This window comes from Scyliorhinus canicula, chromosome 18, assembly GCF_902713615.1.
Source record: "Scyliorhinus canicula chromosome 18, sScyCan1.1, whole genome shotgun sequence".
Taxonomy (NCBI): domain Eukaryota; kingdom Metazoa; phylum Chordata; class Chondrichthyes; order Carcharhiniformes; family Scyliorhinidae; genus Scyliorhinus; species Scyliorhinus canicula.
In genome coordinates, this window is record NC_052163.1 from 106,452,523 (window position 1) to 106,469,195 (window position 16,673).

At 46.6% G+C, this 16,673-nt stretch overlaps 1 protein-coding gene across 18 annotated transcripts in view; it reads right to left on the minus strand.

Annotated features, from left to right (window-relative positions):
• Positions 1–16,673, minus strand: part of LOC119953376 (transcription factor 12-like) — a 193,134-nt gene that overhangs the window by 71,042 nt on the left and 105,419 nt on the right. For all 18 annotated transcript variants that reach the window (XR_005458010.1, XR_005458009.1, XM_038777585.1 and 15 more), the window contains 3 exons: positions 15,253–15,320; positions 3,194–3,329; positions 2,715–2,764 (listed from right to left, as the gene is read on the minus strand). Coding sequence is in view for 16 of the 18 variants with exons in the window: in XM_038777585.1 (XP_038633513.1) it covers positions 2,715–2,764; positions 3,194–3,329; positions 15,253–15,320 (254 nt within the window). In the remaining 2 variants the exon portion in view is untranslated. The remainder of the gene's footprint in view (positions 1–2,714; positions 2,765–3,193; positions 3,330–15,252; positions 15,321–16,673) is intronic.

Consider the following 16,673-nt stretch of genomic DNA (forward strand, 5'->3'; position numbering starts at 1 on the left):
CCTCTACCACCAACAAGGGCACGATGCCTGGGAACACCACTTGCTTCAAGTTCTCCTCCAAGCTATGCACCATCCTGATTTGGAATTATATCACTGTTACTTCAGTGTCACTGGATCAAAACCCTGGAACCTGGCTTCTGGGTTGCCGGTGGCGGCAGGAGGAGGAGAAGGAGAAGGAAAGGAGAGGAGGAGAAAGAGAGGATGATGATGTGTTAAGCGGATGTAGGGAAGGTGGCTCTCCTCCGGGAACTCAGAGAAATTGAACTTTTTGTACAAAAATAGCCCACCAAACCTGTTGAATCCCTTCCCCCCCACCCTCTCAAGACAGTCGCAACTACTGTGAAATGCTTGGCAATAACTTGAGGACCCGAAAGGATGGCAGGGCTATCAAAAGCCTGGAGAGGAGGAACGGGACATGACTGGAGGCAACAATCATGGACCTAAAGAAAGCGGTGGCTAACCAAAGTGACCGAATCGCTTCCCTGAAAAAAGAAGTGGCAAGGGTGGTAGTGACGCAAGGGCCACTGAAGGGGAAGATGGAGGACCAAGAGAATTGGTCGTGTCGCCAAAACCTCCATATCATGGGTAACCTGGTCAGAAGGGAGAGCTTTCCCAAACCCCTGGAGATAGACTGAATCCACAAAACACTCCGGCCAAAACCTAAGGTGGGGGAGAAGCAGCACTGTTACAAAGACTGGGAGAACATCCTGAACTGGGCAAGGCACTCTTGGTCCTGCTAGTAGGAGGGTCATCCAGAGTCTACCAGGCCATTGGGACAGACCTGGCCAAGTGCCACACTGAATTTAACACAGCTAAGGGTGGCCCTGCACAAGATTGGGGTCCGGTTTGGTATAATGTCCGCGGCCAAACTGTGGGTAACCTTCCAGGAAAGGAATTCTACTTCACTGCACCAGCCGGGAAAGTAAACTCACTTTAAAGAGAAAGACATTTGCGTGGGACAAAACTGTCTTTCTTTCGACCTAGCTTTGAGCCCCAGGAAGGAGGGGGTGAGAGCAGAAAGGGGCAGAAACAGGTGAGAGTGGAGAAAGGGAGGGGTAGTGAAAGAAGACAACAGGGGGAGGAAGACAGGGATCGTTCCCCGGAGGGGCCACACTAGCGAGCAAGACAGCGTAGGGAACTAGGGGGTGAAGGAGGAGCCACAGCACAGCTCCCAACAGGGAGGGAGTACCTGGCAGAAAGGGGAGGGGGGTGGGGGGTGGGAAGGCCAATCCAAAGAAGGTAAACCAGGGTACAGGGGTAGAAAGTTGGCTACGACAGGACACACATGGCGGCAGTGAAAACAGCGGCACCAAGAGCAGCCATCTATGTGGACCCTGAAGCAAAGGAAAACCTTGGAGTGTTGGGTTCCAGTAACATGGAGTGAATGACAAAGATGGCCATTCTGAGGGTCAATGTTATCTTCCTCCAGGAGACATACCAGAGGGAGAAGGAACGACTTGGGTACGGTAGAGCTGGGTGGGTCAGTTGTACCAATCGTGTTATGGGACGAGGGCTAGGGGTGGCCATACTACTGAACAAGAGGACAGCCTTCATGGAGACAAGACAGTTATGGGGGAGGGTATGTCATGATTGCTGGTGTCCTGGAAGCGGCACTGGTGGACTCGGTAAAGATGTACACTCCGAACTGGGACGAGGCGGATTTCATAAAGAAAACCACGGTATGGACACGCATCAACTCATCAATGGGGTGGGGGCATCGACTCATCAAGGGAGTGGGGAGAAAGAGAGAGACACTCTGGATCGAAGCACTGTACAGGGCGAATTTCACTTTCGCGTGCACAGGGCTGAGCCTAACGCAGCTAGAAGTGGTTCACAGAGCGAGCCTAACCAGAACTCAAATGAGTGGGTTCTTTCAGGTGGTGGAGGACGAATGTGAACAGTGCCAGGGAGGCCCAGCCAACCACACCCACATGTTCTGGGCATGCCCCAGATTCGTTGGGTACTGGACGACCTTCTTTGAAGCCAGTCTGGGGGGTGGGAGTGAGGGTGGAGCCATCCCCAAAGGTGGCAGACTCAAGGGGTGTCGATGCCCTATCCTTTATCCCTGATCGCCCGCCAGAGAATCCTGCTCGGCTGGCAATCGGTGGCACCACCCAAGGCTACAGACTGGCTGTTCGATCTGGCGCAATTTCTAAGAAAATAAAATTTGCCATCCGTGGGTCAGAACAAGCCGTCCACCAACTTGGTGGTGGTGGGGTGGGTCTCTCACAGGTTAGAGAAGAAAAGGAAGTTTGGGGGAGGGGGGTGGTGAAAGGGAGGGTGACGGCAAACCGAAAGAACGCGAGGGACAAAGCTGCAAGGGTCAGGTCCGAGGGCTAGCTAAAGCCCAAACCAAACTGCAAATAAACGCTTGTAAATAAGATAGGAGTAAGATTGGCGTCTATGGAAGAGTGTTTGTGAAAGGGACAGAAGACAATGGCTTGGTCGTCCCAAAATTCAGTTGGGAGAAAGTTTCTGCTCAACTCTGACTGGATGTTAGACAAGCAGTCTGGTAACTTTGCTTGCTTCTAAATTAGCCCAACTCTGACTGGATGTTAGACAAGCAGTCTGGTAACTTTGCTTGCTTATGAATTAGCCCAACTCTGACTGGATGTTAGACAAGCAGTTTGGTAACTTTGCTTGCTTATGAATTAGCCAAGTTACTTTCAGCCAGCTATTTTAATAAGAATGTTATCAAGAAACAAAATGCTTACCGAAGATGGAAGGCCAGGAGGTACCTTTCGTACTTTCTTGGGCTGCGGTTCTAGGGAGGGATAATATGGATTAACATTCAAAATTATAAAGTGAAGCTAATAAAATGAAGTTTGCATTTTGAACGAATGAACTAGTTTGCAATGCCATTTGCGGAATTAAAGTGAACAAGAAATTGAGGGCAAGAGAATGAGAGCAAGAATGGGCACGCGAGGAAGGAAGAGAAGACAGAATCAAATGGGCGAACATTAGTGGACCAAAGAGAAGAAACAACATAATCAGAAACACTAACAGTAACATTTAAAACACTTTCCATTATTGCACAAAATAACATACCACAAACGAGAAAGAATGCGGTTTTTATCCCTTCACAAAAAGATTAACTGCATGTTTACTAAATTGAGGAAATCAAAACCAAGGATGGAAGAGACACTGAGAAAACTGCATACATAATACAAAGCAATTTCTCTGTGGATGTTACCTAGATTACTTGTTTCTTGCACTGGTCGCCTTCGAGGATTGCTGGCATAGGGGTAATACTGTGAGCCCGATTTGACTCCAGTTGGCGATATTGCTCCTGAATTAGCCATTCCCATTTCAGAGTTCAGAAAACTTCCCTATATCAGAACATAAATGCATTCATGATCAGTATGAGCATCTTGGTTTACTACAGTACAATTAAGAATTACATTTAACATTGTTTAATTGGTGCAAAAAATTTAATCCTATTTCTTTCCTTTTCCAACAATGTTTGAGTTAGCGCACTGCACTGAATTTAACTCACGAGAAGCAACAATTCCATTGAAGTTACATGACTTCAGTCAATGCTGTAACTGTAAAATAAAAAGCCATGGAGATTGCCACACAGATCTTAATAGTTTAATTGAATGAATTTTGATGGCTGAAACTATATAATGGTATAGTTAACAGGCCACGTTGGGATGAATATGCTTCTCCATCAAGCCATACTGATAAATTAATTGCAGGATTATGTTACTTGGCTTCTCAATGGCTTGGTGAAACAGCAAGTGACTACGCTGCTCATTCAGAAAGCTGATGTTGAATATAAATGTCTAACGCACTTTGCAGAGGTCAATCTTATGCATCTTTATACAACACGACTGATGAATTCTGATAGAAGAAAAACAGCAGTGAGGGGGCAACAGGGTGGAATTCAGTAAGTTATTAAATGCAGACATACAAAAAGAAACCTTTTCATACCACTGTTAGCTCAAGAAGTTTCAAATCTAACCAAATATTTTATAATTCAAACAGAAATTATTCACACAAAATAAGTACTCCTTTTTGAGGATTTTAATAAAGAGACATTTTGGAACTGTACAATTATTTGTAACATTATCAAAATAAAATGGCTGACCATACCAATTATACGTTGATCTATGACTGAATCAATTTGGCTTTTGAGAACACGGATTTTCCCCCCGCCAGGTTGTTATGATTCAGTAATCAAATTCTTAGAAATTAAATGGGACATTGTTGGAACATCCATAGTTGCAGCAAGCCGATTGCTAATTGTTAAAAAATACATGAAAAGCCACTGAGGGTTGTAACAACTAAACTGGCTGAATGAAAAGCTAAACATGGATTTCTTTTGTACGCTGTTAAGCCTAATGTCGTTGGAATGAAAGAAAGTTTGTGCTGATCATTGACGCATAGTGGATTTAAAAAGTTTAATTTTCTCTGTAACAACATCCGCACGAGTGGCAACAGTCATGTTGGTAACAGTTCCGAGGAAAGGTGATCAATCTAAAACATCAGGGGCGGGATTCTCCCGCAACTGGCCGGTTGGTACAATGCTGGTGCCAAGAGCGGTGCGAACCACTCCGGCATCGGGCCGCCCAGAAGTTGCGGAATCCTCCGCATTTCTGGGGGCTACGCCGGTGGGGTTGGCGCCACGTGGACGACCAGCATGTTCTGGCGCATTCACAGAATGGCCGGCGTATGTCCTGCACATGCGCAGGGCGTCTCTTCTCCGCGCCGGCCATAGCGGAGCCTAACGGAGGCCGGCGCGGAGGGAAAGAGTGCCCCAATGACACAGGCCCGCTCGCAGATCGGTGGGCCCCGATTGTGGGCCAGGCCGTGCCCCCCCCCCCCCCCCCCCCCCCCCGGGGGCGGATTCCCCCTCGAGGACACCGCTAGCCACCCTCCAAGCCAGGTCCCGCCTGGATGGACCATGTCCATTTCACACCAGCGGGACTGGCCGACGGGGCCCGGAGAATTGCTTGGGGGGGGGGGGGGGGGGGGGCGGCGGCGGCGAGAGAGCCGCTGCCAACGTCCTCAGACCGGCGCAGCATGATCCCCGCCCCTGCCCGAAAACCGGCACCAGAGAATTCAGCAGCCGGCACCGGAGCAGGATTCACGCCCCCCGCCGATTCTCCAACCCGGTGGGGGGTGGGAGTTGGAGAATCCCGCCCCAGCTGTTTCTCTGTCTACAGGTGCAGCCTGACAAGAGTATTTCCAGTTCTTACTGTGTATTTTCAGCACCTGTGTCATTTTGCTTTTGCATTAATGTTAAAATTTAAACCCACTTACTTCTTGTGCTTATGAAATTCTAAAGAAATAACCAAATTAGTCAAAAATTTTACATAATGAAATGAAACAAAATGAAAATCACTTATTGTCACGAGTAGGCTTCAAATGAAGTTACTGTGAAAAGCCCCTAGTCGCCACATTCCGCCGCCTGTTCGGGGAGGCTGTTACGGGAATCGAACCGTGCTGCTGGCTTGCCTTGGTCTGCTTTCAAAGCCAGCGATTTAGCCCAGTGAGCTAAACATTAGTATCAGCGAAGAAATCATGCATCAGTTATCTATTTCAGAGCTTTTTGTACTAATATGGCTTTAAATGAGAAACAAAATGACACTTAAAGATTCAATGCCCTGGGCAGCACGGTGGTGCAGTGCTTAGCACTGCTGCCTCACGGCACCGAGGTCCCAGATTCGATCCTAGCTCTGGATCACTGGGGTCCCAGGTTCGATCCCGGCTCTGGATAACTGTCTGCGTAGAGTTTGCTCATTCTCCTTGTGTTTGCGTGGATTTCGCCCCACATTTGGAATACTGCGTGCAGTTCTGGTCGCCACATTACCAGAAGGACGTGGATGCTTTGGAGAGGGTGCAGAGGAGGTTCACCAGGATGTTGCCTGGTATGGAGGGTGCTAGCTATGAAGATCCAGCAGAGGGCAGCAGAGCAGAGCTACTGATCAGCTGTTCTGGGGAAATTTGCATACGTGCAGTGCGGTCAGCCTAATTTGAAGGTGTACCTGCGAAGGAGACCAAAGGAGTTTGAGTGAAGACAAGCATCCAGCAGAGGGCAGCAGAGCAGAGCTACTGATCAGCTGTTCTGGGGAAATTTGCATACGTGCAGTGCGGTCAGCCTAATTTGAAGGTGGTTTGTGGAGGGGCTGTTGTCAAGTGACAGTTAAACCCGAAACACTTCGTCAGTGTTTCCCACCCTACCTCCTCCTCTAACCAAAAAAAAAACCCTACGGTCGTTGGGAAGCGGGAGCAGGGGCCTGTCGTGAAGGTGAGCGAGTGCCTTTAAATTTGCTTACCTTTCAGCGGGAGCAGGGTTTGAGGGAATATCAGGTAAGATCTTCCTTTATTTTTCTTTTCTTGTTTTTTTTTTAATCTAGAGGTGATGTCAGGGAAGGCAGTACAATGCTCCTCCTGCAGAATGTTTGAGGTGAGGGACACCGTCAGTGTCCCTGCTGATTTCATCTGTGGGAAGTGCACCCAACTCCAGCTCCTCAAAAACCATGTTAGGGACCTGGAGCTTGAGCTGGATGAACTTCGGATCATTCGGGAAGCAGAGGGGGTCATAGATAGGAGCTTCAGGGAAGTAGTTACACCAAAGACTGGAGACAGATGGGTAACTGTAAGAGGGACTGGGAAGAAGCAGTCAGTGCAGGGACCCCCTGCGGTCGTTCCTCTGAGTAACAAGTATACCGTTTTGGATACTTGTGGGGGGGGGGGACAACTTACCAGGGGTAAGCCATGGGGTACGGGCCTCTGGCACGGAGTCTGTCCCTGTTGCTCAGAAGGGAAGGGGGGAAAGGAGTAGAACATTAGTAATTGGGGACTCAATAGTCAGGGGCACAGATAGGAGATTTTGTGGGAGCGAGAGACTCACGTTTGGTATGTTGCCTCCCAGGTGCAAGGGTACGTGATGTCTCGGATCGTGTTTTCCGGGTCCTTAAGGGAGAGGGGGAGCAGCCCCAAGTCGTAGTCCACATTGGCACTAACGACATAGGTAGGAAAGGGGACAAGGATGTCAGGCAGGCCTTTAGGGAGCTAGCATGGAAGCTCAGAGCGAGAACAAACAGAGTTGTTATCTCTGGGTTGTTGCCCGTGCCACGTGATAGTGAGATGAGGAATAGGGAGAGAGAGCAATTAAACACGTGGCTACAGGGATGGTGCAGGCGGGAGGGATTCAGATTTCTGGATAACTGGGGCTCTTTCTGGGGAAGGTGGGACCTCTATAGACAGGATGGTCTACATCTGAACCTGAGGGGCACCAATATCCTGGGGGGGGGGAAGATTTGTTAGTGCTCTTTGGGGAGGTTGTTGCAGGTTCCGGGGTTTAGGTGTTTTAGTAAGCTCAGAGAAGGGGGCAAAAGAGGGGGAGGTGTGGCGCTGCTAGTCAAGGACAGTATTACGGTGGCGGAAAGGATGCTAGATGGGGACTCTTCTTCCGAGGTAGTATGGGCTGAGGTTAGAAACAGGAAAGGAGAGGTCACCCTGTTGGGAGTTTTCTATAGGCCACCTAATAGTTCTAGGGATGTAGAGGAAAGGATGGCGAAGATGATTCTGGAAAAGAGCGAAAGTAACAGGGTAGTTGTTATGGGAGACTTTAACTTTCCAAATATTGACTGGAAAAGATATAGTTCGAGTACATTAGATGGGTCGTTCTTTGTACAATGTGTGCAGGAGGGTTTCCTGACACAATATGTTGACAGGCCAACAAGAGGCGAGGCCACATTGGATTTGGTTTTGGGTAATGAACCAGGCCAGGTGTTAGATCTGGAGGTAGGTCAGCACTTTGGAAACAGTGACCACAATTCGGTGACCTTTACGTTAGTGATGGAAAGGGATAAGTATACCCCGCAGGGCAAGAGTTATAGCTGGGGGAAGGGGAATTATGATGCCATTAGACATGACTTAGGATGTGTAGGTTGGAGAAGTAGGCTGCAAGGGTTGGGCACACTGGATATGTGGAGCTTGTTCAAGGAACAGCTATTGCGTGTTCTTGATAAGTACGTACCAGTCAGGCAAAGAGGAAGGGGTCGAGCGAGGGAACCGTGGTTTACCAAAGAAGTGGAATCTCTTGTTAAGAGGAAGAAGGAGGCCTATGTGAAGATGAGGCGTGAAGTTTCAGGTAGGATCAAGGAAAACCCAAAAGCTTTCTATAGGTATGTCAGGAATAAAAGAATGACTAGGGTAAGAGTAGGGCCAGTCAAAGACAGTGGTGGGAAGTTGTGTGTGGAGGCTGAGGAGATAAGCAAGATACTAAATGAATACTTTTCGTCAGTATTCACTCAGGAAAAAGATAATGTTGTGGAGGAGAATGCTGAGACCCAGGCTATTAGAATAGATGGCATTGAGGTGCGTAGGGAAGAAGTGTTGGCAATTCTGGACAAGGTGAAAATAGATAAGTCCCCGGGGCCTGATGGGACTTATCCTAGGATTCTCTGGGAAGCCAGGGAAGAGATTGCTGAGCCTTTGGCTTTGATTTTTATGTCATCATTGGCTACAGGAATAGTGCCAGAGGACTGGAGGATAGCAAATGTGGTCCCTTTGTTCAAGAAGGGGAGTAGAGATAACCCCGGTAACTATAGGCCGGTGAGCCTCTCGTCTGTTGTGGGTAAAGTCTTGGAGAGGATTATAAGAGATATGATTTATAATCATCTAGATAGGAATAATATGATTAGGGATAGTCAGCATGGTTTTGTGAAGGGTAGGTCATGCCTCACAAACCTTATCGAGTTCTTCGAGAAGGTGACTGAACAGGTAGACGAGGGTAGAGCAGTTGATGTGGTGTATATGGATTTCAGTAAAGCGTTTGATAAGGTTCCCCACGGTCGTCTATTGCAGAAAATACGGAGGCTGGGGATTGAGGGTGATTTAGAGATGTGGATCAGAAATTGGCTAGTTGAAAGAAGACAGAGAGTGGTGGTTGATGGCAAATGTTCAGAATGGAGTTCAGTTACGAGTGGCGTACCACAAGGATCTGTTCTGGGGCCGTTGCTGTTTGTCATTTTTATAAATGACCTAGAGGAGGGCACAGAAGGTTGGGTGAGTAAATTTGCAGACGACACTAAAGTCGGTGGAGTTGTAGACAGTGTGGAAGGATGTTGCAGGTTACAGAGGGACATAGATAAGCTGCAGAGCTGGGCTGAGAGGTGGCAAATGGAGTTTAACGTAGAGAAGTGTGAGGTGATTCACTTTGGAAAGAATAACAGGAATGCGGAATATTTGGCTAATGGTAAAATTCTTAGCAGTGTGGATGAGCAGAGGGATCTCGGTGTCCATGTACATAGATCCCTGAAAGTTGCCACCCAGGTTGATAGGGTTGTGAAGAAAGCCTATGGTGTGTTGGCCTTTATTGGTAGAGGGATTGAGTTCCGGAGCCATGAGGTCATGTTGCAGCTGTACAAAACTCTGGTACGGCCGCATTTGGAGTATTGCGTACAGTTCTGGTCGCCTCATTATAGGAAGGACGTGGAAGCTTTGGAACGGGCGCAGAGGAGATTTACCAGGATGTTGCCTGGTATGGAGGGAAAATCTTATGAGGAAAGGCTGATGGACTTGAGGTTGTTTTCGTTAGAGAGAAGGTAGTTAAGAGGTGACTTAATAGAGGCATACAAAATGATCAGAGGGTTAGATAGGGTGGACAGTGAGAGCCTTCTCCCGCGGATGGAGGTGGCTAGCACGAGGGGACATAGCCTTAAATTGAGGGGTAATAGATATAGGACAGACGTCAGAGGTAGGTTTTTTACGCAAAGAGTGGTGAGGCCGTGGAATGCCCTACCTGCAACAGTAGTGAACTCGCCAACATTGAGGGCATTTAAAAGTTTATTGGATAAGCATATGGATGATAATGGCATAGTGTAGGTTAGATGGCCGTTAGTTTTTGACTTCCCATGTCGGTGCAACATCGTGGGCCGAAGGGCCTGTACTGCGCTGTATCGTTCTATGTTCTAAAGGTTGAGTAGATTAGGATTATTTTCGTTGGAAAGACGGAGGTTGAGGGGGGACCTGATTGAGGTCTACAAAATTATGAGGTATGGACAGGGTGGATAGCAACAAGCTTTTCCCAAGAGTGGGGGTGTCAGTTACAAGGGGTCACGATTTCAAGGTGAGAGGAGGAAAGTTTAAGGGAGATGTGCGTGGAAAGTTTTTTTACGCAGAGGGTGGTGGGTGCCTGGAACGCTTTACCAGCGGAGGTGGTAGAGGCGGGCACGATAGCATCATTTAAGAGGCATCTAGACAGGTATATGAACAGGCAGGAACAGAGGGAAGTAGACCTTGGAAAATAGGAGACAGGTTTAGAACATAGAACATTACAGCGCAGTACGGGCCCTTCGGCCCTCGATGTTGCGCCGACCTGTGAAACCATCTGAAGCCTATCTGACCTACACTATTCCATTTTCATCCATATGTCTATCCAGTGACCACTTAAATGCCCTTAAAGTTGGCGAGTCTACTACTGTTGCAGGCAGAGCGTTCCACACCCTACTACTCTGAGTAAAGAAACTGCCTCTGACATCTGTCCTATATCTACCACCCCTCAATTTAAAGCTATGTCCCCTCGTGTTGGTCATCACCATCCGAGGAAAAAGACTCTCACTGTCCACCCTATCTAACCCTCTGACTATCTTATATGTCTCTATTAAGTCACCTCTCAGCCTTCTCCACTCTAACGAAAACAACCTCAAGTCCCTGAGCCTTTCCTCGTACGACCTTCCCTCCATACCAGGCAACATCCTAGTAAATCTCCTCTGAACCCTTTCCAAAGCTTCCACATCCTTCCTATAATGTGGTGACCAGAACTGCACGCAGTACTCCAGGAGCGGCCGCACCAGAGTTATGTACAGCTGCAGCATGACCTTGTGGCTCCGAAACTCAATCCCCCTACTGATAAAGGCTAGCACACCATATGCCTTCTTAACAGCCCTATTAACCTGGGTGGCAACTTTCAGGGATTTATGTACCTGGATGCCGAGATCTCTCTGTTCATCTACACTACCAAGAATCTTGCCATTAGCCCAGTACTCTGCATTCCTGTTACTCCTTCCAAAGTGAACCACCTCACACTTTTCCGCATTAAACTCCATCTGCCACCTCTCAGCCCAGCTCTGCAGCTTATCTATGTCCCTCTGTATCCTATAACATCCTTCAGCACTATCCACAACTCCACCGACCTTCGTGTCATCTGCAAATTTACTAACCCATCCTTCTACAACCCTCTTCCAGGTCATTTATAAAAATGACAAACAGCAGTGGCCCCAAAACAGATCCTTGCGGTACACCACTAGTAACTGAACTCCAGGATGAACATTTGCCATCAACCACCACCCTCTGTCTTCTTTCAGCTAGCCAATTACTGATCCAAACCGCTAAATCACCTTCAATCCCATACTTCCTTATTTCTGCAATAGCCTACCGTGGGGAACCTTATCAAATGCCTTACTGAAATCCATATACACCACATCAACCGCTTTAACCCTCATCCACCTGTTTGGTCACCTTCTCAAAAAACTCAATAAGGTTTGTGAGGCATGACCTACCCTTCACAAAACCGTGTTGACTATCGCTAATCAACTTGTTCTTTCAAGATGATTATAAACCCTATCTCTTATAACCTTTTCCAACATTTTACCCACAACCGAAGTAAGGCTCACAGGTCTATAATTACGAGGGTTGTCTCTACTCCCCTTCTTGAACAAGGAGACAACATTTGCTATCCTCCAGTCTTCCGGCACTATTCCTGTCGACAAAGACGACATAAAGACCAAGGACAAAGGCTCTGCAATCTCCTCCCTGGCTTCCCAGAGAATCCTAGGATAAATCCCATCTGGCCCAGGGGACTTATCTATTTTGACATTTTCCAAAATTGATAACACCTCCTCCTTTTGAACCTCAATTCCATCTAGCCTGGTCGACTGAACCTGAGTAATCTCCTCGACAACATTCTCTTTCTCCAGTGTAAACACTGATGAAAAATATCCATTTAACGCTTCCCCTATCTCCTCTGATTCCACACACAACTTTCCACTACTATCCTTGATTGGCCCTAATCTTACTCTAGTCATTCTTTTGTTCCTGATATACCTATAGAAAGCCTTAGGGTTTTCCTTGATCCTATCCGCCAACGACTTTTCGTGTCCTCTCCTCGCTCTTCTTAACTCTCCCTTAAGGTCCTTCCTGGCTAACTTGTAACTCTCAAGTGCCCTAACTGAGCCTTCATGTCTCATCCTAACATAAGCCTTCTTCTTCCTCTAGACAAGTGCTTCAACTTCCTTAGTAAACGACGGTTCCCTTGCTCGACAACTTCCTCCCTGCCTGACAGGTACATACTTATCAAGGACACGCAGTAGCTGTTCCTTGAAAAAGCTCCACATTTCGATTGTACCCATCCCCTGCAGTTTCCTTCCCCATCCTATACATCCTAAATCTTGCCGAATAGCATCATAATTGCCTTTCCCCCAGCTATAATTCTTGCCTTGCGGTATATACCTATCCCTGCCCATTGCTAAAGTAAACATAACTGAGTTGTGATCACTATCACCAAAGTGCTGGGCAGCACGGTAGCATGGTGGTTAGCATAAATGCTTCACAGCTCCAGGGTCCCAGGTTCGATTTCCGGCTGGGTCACTGTCTGTGCGGAGTCTGCACGTCCTCCCAGTGTGTGCGCGGGTTTCCTCCGGGTGCTCCGGTTTCCTCCCACGGTCCAAAGATGTGCGGGTTAGGTGGATTGGCCATGCTAAATTGCCCGTAGTGTCCTAAAAAGTAAGGTTAAGGGGGGGGTTGTTGGGTTACTGGTATAGGGTGGATACGTGGGTTTGAGTAGGGTGATCATTGCTCGGCACAACATCGAGGGCCGAAGGGCCTGTTCTGTGCTGTACTGTTCAATGTTCTATGAAAATGAAATGAAAATCGCTTATTGTCACGAGTAGGCTTCAATGAAGTTACTGTGAAAAGCCCCTAGTCGCCACATTCCGGCGCCTGTCCGGGGAGGCTGGTACGGGAATCAAACCGTGCTGCTGGCCTGCTTTATAAGCCAGCGATTTAGCCTTGTGAGCTAAACCAGCCCCTATGCTCACCTACATCTAAATCTAACACCTGGCCGGGTTCATTACCCAGTACCAAATCCAATGTGGCCTCGCCCCTTGTTGGCCTGTCTACATACTGTGTCAGAAAACCCTCCTGCACACACTGCACAAAAACTGACCCATCTATAGTACTCGAACTATAGTATTTCCAGTCAATATTTGGAAAGTTAAAGTCCCCCATAACAACTACCCTGTTACTCTCGCTCCTGTCGAGAATCACCTTTGCAATCCTTTCCTCTACATCTCTGGAACTATTCAGAGGTCTATAGACAACTCCCAACAGGGTGACCTCTCCTCTCCTGTTCCTAACCTCGGCCTATACTACCTCAGTAGACGAGTCCTCAAACGTCCTTTCTACCGCTGTAATACTTTCCTTGATTAACAATGCCACACCCCCCCCCCCCCCCCCCCCCCCCCCCCCCCCCTCTTTTACCATCTTCTCTGTTCTTACAGAAACATCTAAATCCTGGAACCTGCAACAACCATTCCTGTCCCTGCTCTACCCATGTCTCCGAAATCGCCACAACATTGAGATCCCAGGTACCAACCCATGCTGCAAGCTCACCCACCTTATTCCGGATGCTCCTGGCGTTGAAGTAGACACACTTCAAACCAGCGTCTTGCCTGCCGGTGCCCTCTTTCGAACTTTTAACCCTATCCCTGACCTCACTACTCTCAACATCCTGTACACTGGGACTACTATTTAGGTTCCCATCCCCCTGCTGAATTAGTTTAAACCCCCCCGAAGAGCACTAGCAAATCTCCCCCCCAGGATATTGGTACCCCTCTGGTTCAGGTGAAGACCATCCTGTTTGTAGAGGTCCCACCTACCCCAGAATAAGCCCCAATTATCCAGGAAACCAAAACCCTCCCTCCTGTACCATCCCTGTTGCCACGTGTTCAACTCCTCTCTCTTCTTATTTCTCACTTCGCTAGCACGTGGCACAGGTAACAACCCAGAGATAACAACTCTGTTTGTTCTAGCTCTCAGCTTCCACCCTAGCTCCCTGAATTTCTGTCTCAAATCCCCATCTCTCTTCCTACCTATGTCGTTGGTACCTGTGTGGACCACGACTTGGGGCTGCTCCCCCTCCCCCTTAAGGATCCCAAAACCACGATCAGAGACATCACGAACCCTGGCACCTGAGAGGCAACACACCAACCGTGAGTCTCTTTCGTTCCCACAGAACCTCCTGTCTGTTCCTCTAACTATGGAGTCCCCAATAAAAGATAAAAGATCTGGATCGGTGCAGGCTGGGAGGGCCGAAGGGCCTGTTCCTGTGCTGTAATTTTCTTTGTTCTAACTCAAAGATGTGCAGGCTGGTGTGCAGGTGGATTGGCCATATCCTTTCATTAAAACAGTAACCATCACATTTGTACAAGGCCAAATGATAATCATTAATTTGACTTTGGAGAAACTCTGTACCAACATACGGCGAGGATACCCTGATTATTAAAACAATTCACAGCACAGTTGTACAAGAAACAAATGGTACAAGCACTAAACTTTGCGCTAGAGAGACCAGATACCCTCGTCTCCGCTAAATTGGAAAAAATGAATTGGGTACTCTAAATTTATTTTTAAAAAAAGATTCAATGCCCTTATTCTCAACCAAATACTTAAAACTGGTTTCTGACTACATAGATCGAAAGACAAGGACAGATAATTAAACCAATATCTAAGGAGGAACTGGGAGATATACAACATGCATTTTATCAAAGACAAAAAAAAACAGGTTGAAAATAGTCCACGGTTATTCTTTCCACAGTGTTGCCGAGACAATAATCCATATAAAATCACAAGTCTAATGTAAAAATTACTGTCATGAAAAACTCATAAGCTAAGCTCCTGACAATTGGACTAGTTAATTGATCAGTGCAAAGAAAACTCCAGCAAATTTACTCGTGATTTTAGCATACTGGTATTTCACAAGTATGCCGTTTTCTTTTTGTCACTATTGCTAGTATTTATATTTAACTGTAAAATACTCTTTTACCATTAATTTTGAAAACAGTTAAGCCAATTGCTTATTGACGCCCTCGTCAAATCTACTTTGAATTGGTAACATTGCACTAATTTAATCTGTGGTAGTTGTGGAGGGGAATAAATTACTTCACACGCAATTGCTACCAAAAGAAAAGAACGTTGGCTGAATACATTAAACTTAAAATTGTTCAGGAGCCCACCTACCTGATTTAAACCTGGCATGGTCGAGTCTCTTCCAAATGGTGGGAAAGGAACCCTCTCAGCATTTTTGACTATAAAAAAAAAGTTACACTCAATATCCATTTGGTCATAAAATACTACAGTAATACAATATCTCCTACTCTGGCACTCTTTTACACACCAGTTGTACAAATATCTATAACATTATCAATTGTACAACTGTAAATTGCACTTTCATTCCTGTAATCAGACAGAAAGTTGAAATTTTCCTGATGCATGCAGAGAACATGGGAAAAAATCTTTACATGCAGAAGTTGTGTAAATTGTGCACTGTATGGCCTTTATGCCAAACTGAAACCTTATATGCAAAACTCCAAGTTTCAAAATTAGCAATTTCAACATGTTCAATCTTTAGAACTTAGGTTTTCAGTTTTTTCTAGCAGAAGGTCAAGATCAATTTACATAATTACATTTTTAGAAACAATATCCGATTTTAACACTAGGTTTCAGAGGATAAAGTAATTGATGTACAAGATTATCCTGCTGCATGTCAGCGCAGAAAACGTGGCAGCACAATTCTGGAACTCAGCTGGTCAAGACTTCTCCGGGTAAACAAACTCAACTTGGACTTGATAGAACCCAACTCCAAAACAGTGTGAAGTCTAGTTTAAAAGTGCTCAAGCAACCGACTAATCCATTTGGGCATTTTACAAACTCAAGTATTTTTTAATGTTTCGGGAGCAGATGTGCTCGGATGCATTGGAAAACATTTAAACGTTGACCTGTGGATGTGAAGCACTTACATATACATGTACAGAGCTCAGTCCTGGCAACCAAGTGTGCAATTCACACCCAGGGCAACATGTAACACTGCTCAAACTGTAGTTATTTGTATTAAGTTTGTACTGCAATTAACAGCAGCTCATTTCCGCATCGCTGGTACCTAAACTATAAGTATGTACATTTAATCAACAGCTAAAAAAATCCTCCTGCCCCAGAATGACGCAAATGGGCACGAGTGAGTTACAAAGCCAAAAGGATTTGCTTTTCCAACAAAAGAAAAGGTCAGCTTATACAGGAAGCAAACAAAATCAACTAAAAATGGACTATTATACAATTATTTCCCTTAAATACCAAGAATAATCCAATTGTTACTTATTTTGCAGAGCTTTGCACGCAGTGGTTAGCATTGTTGCTTCACAGCGCCAGGGTCCCAGGTTCGATTCCCGGCTTGGGTCACTGTCTGTGCAGAGTCTGCACATTCTCCCAGTGACTGCGTGAGGTTCCTCCGGGCGCTCCAGTTTCCTCCCACAAGTCCCGAAAGACATGCTGTTAGGTAATTTGGACATTCTGAATTGGCCCTCAGTGTACCCGAACAGGTGCTAGAATGTGGCGACTAGGGGGCTTTTCACAGTAACTTCATTGCAGTGTTAATGAAAGCCTAC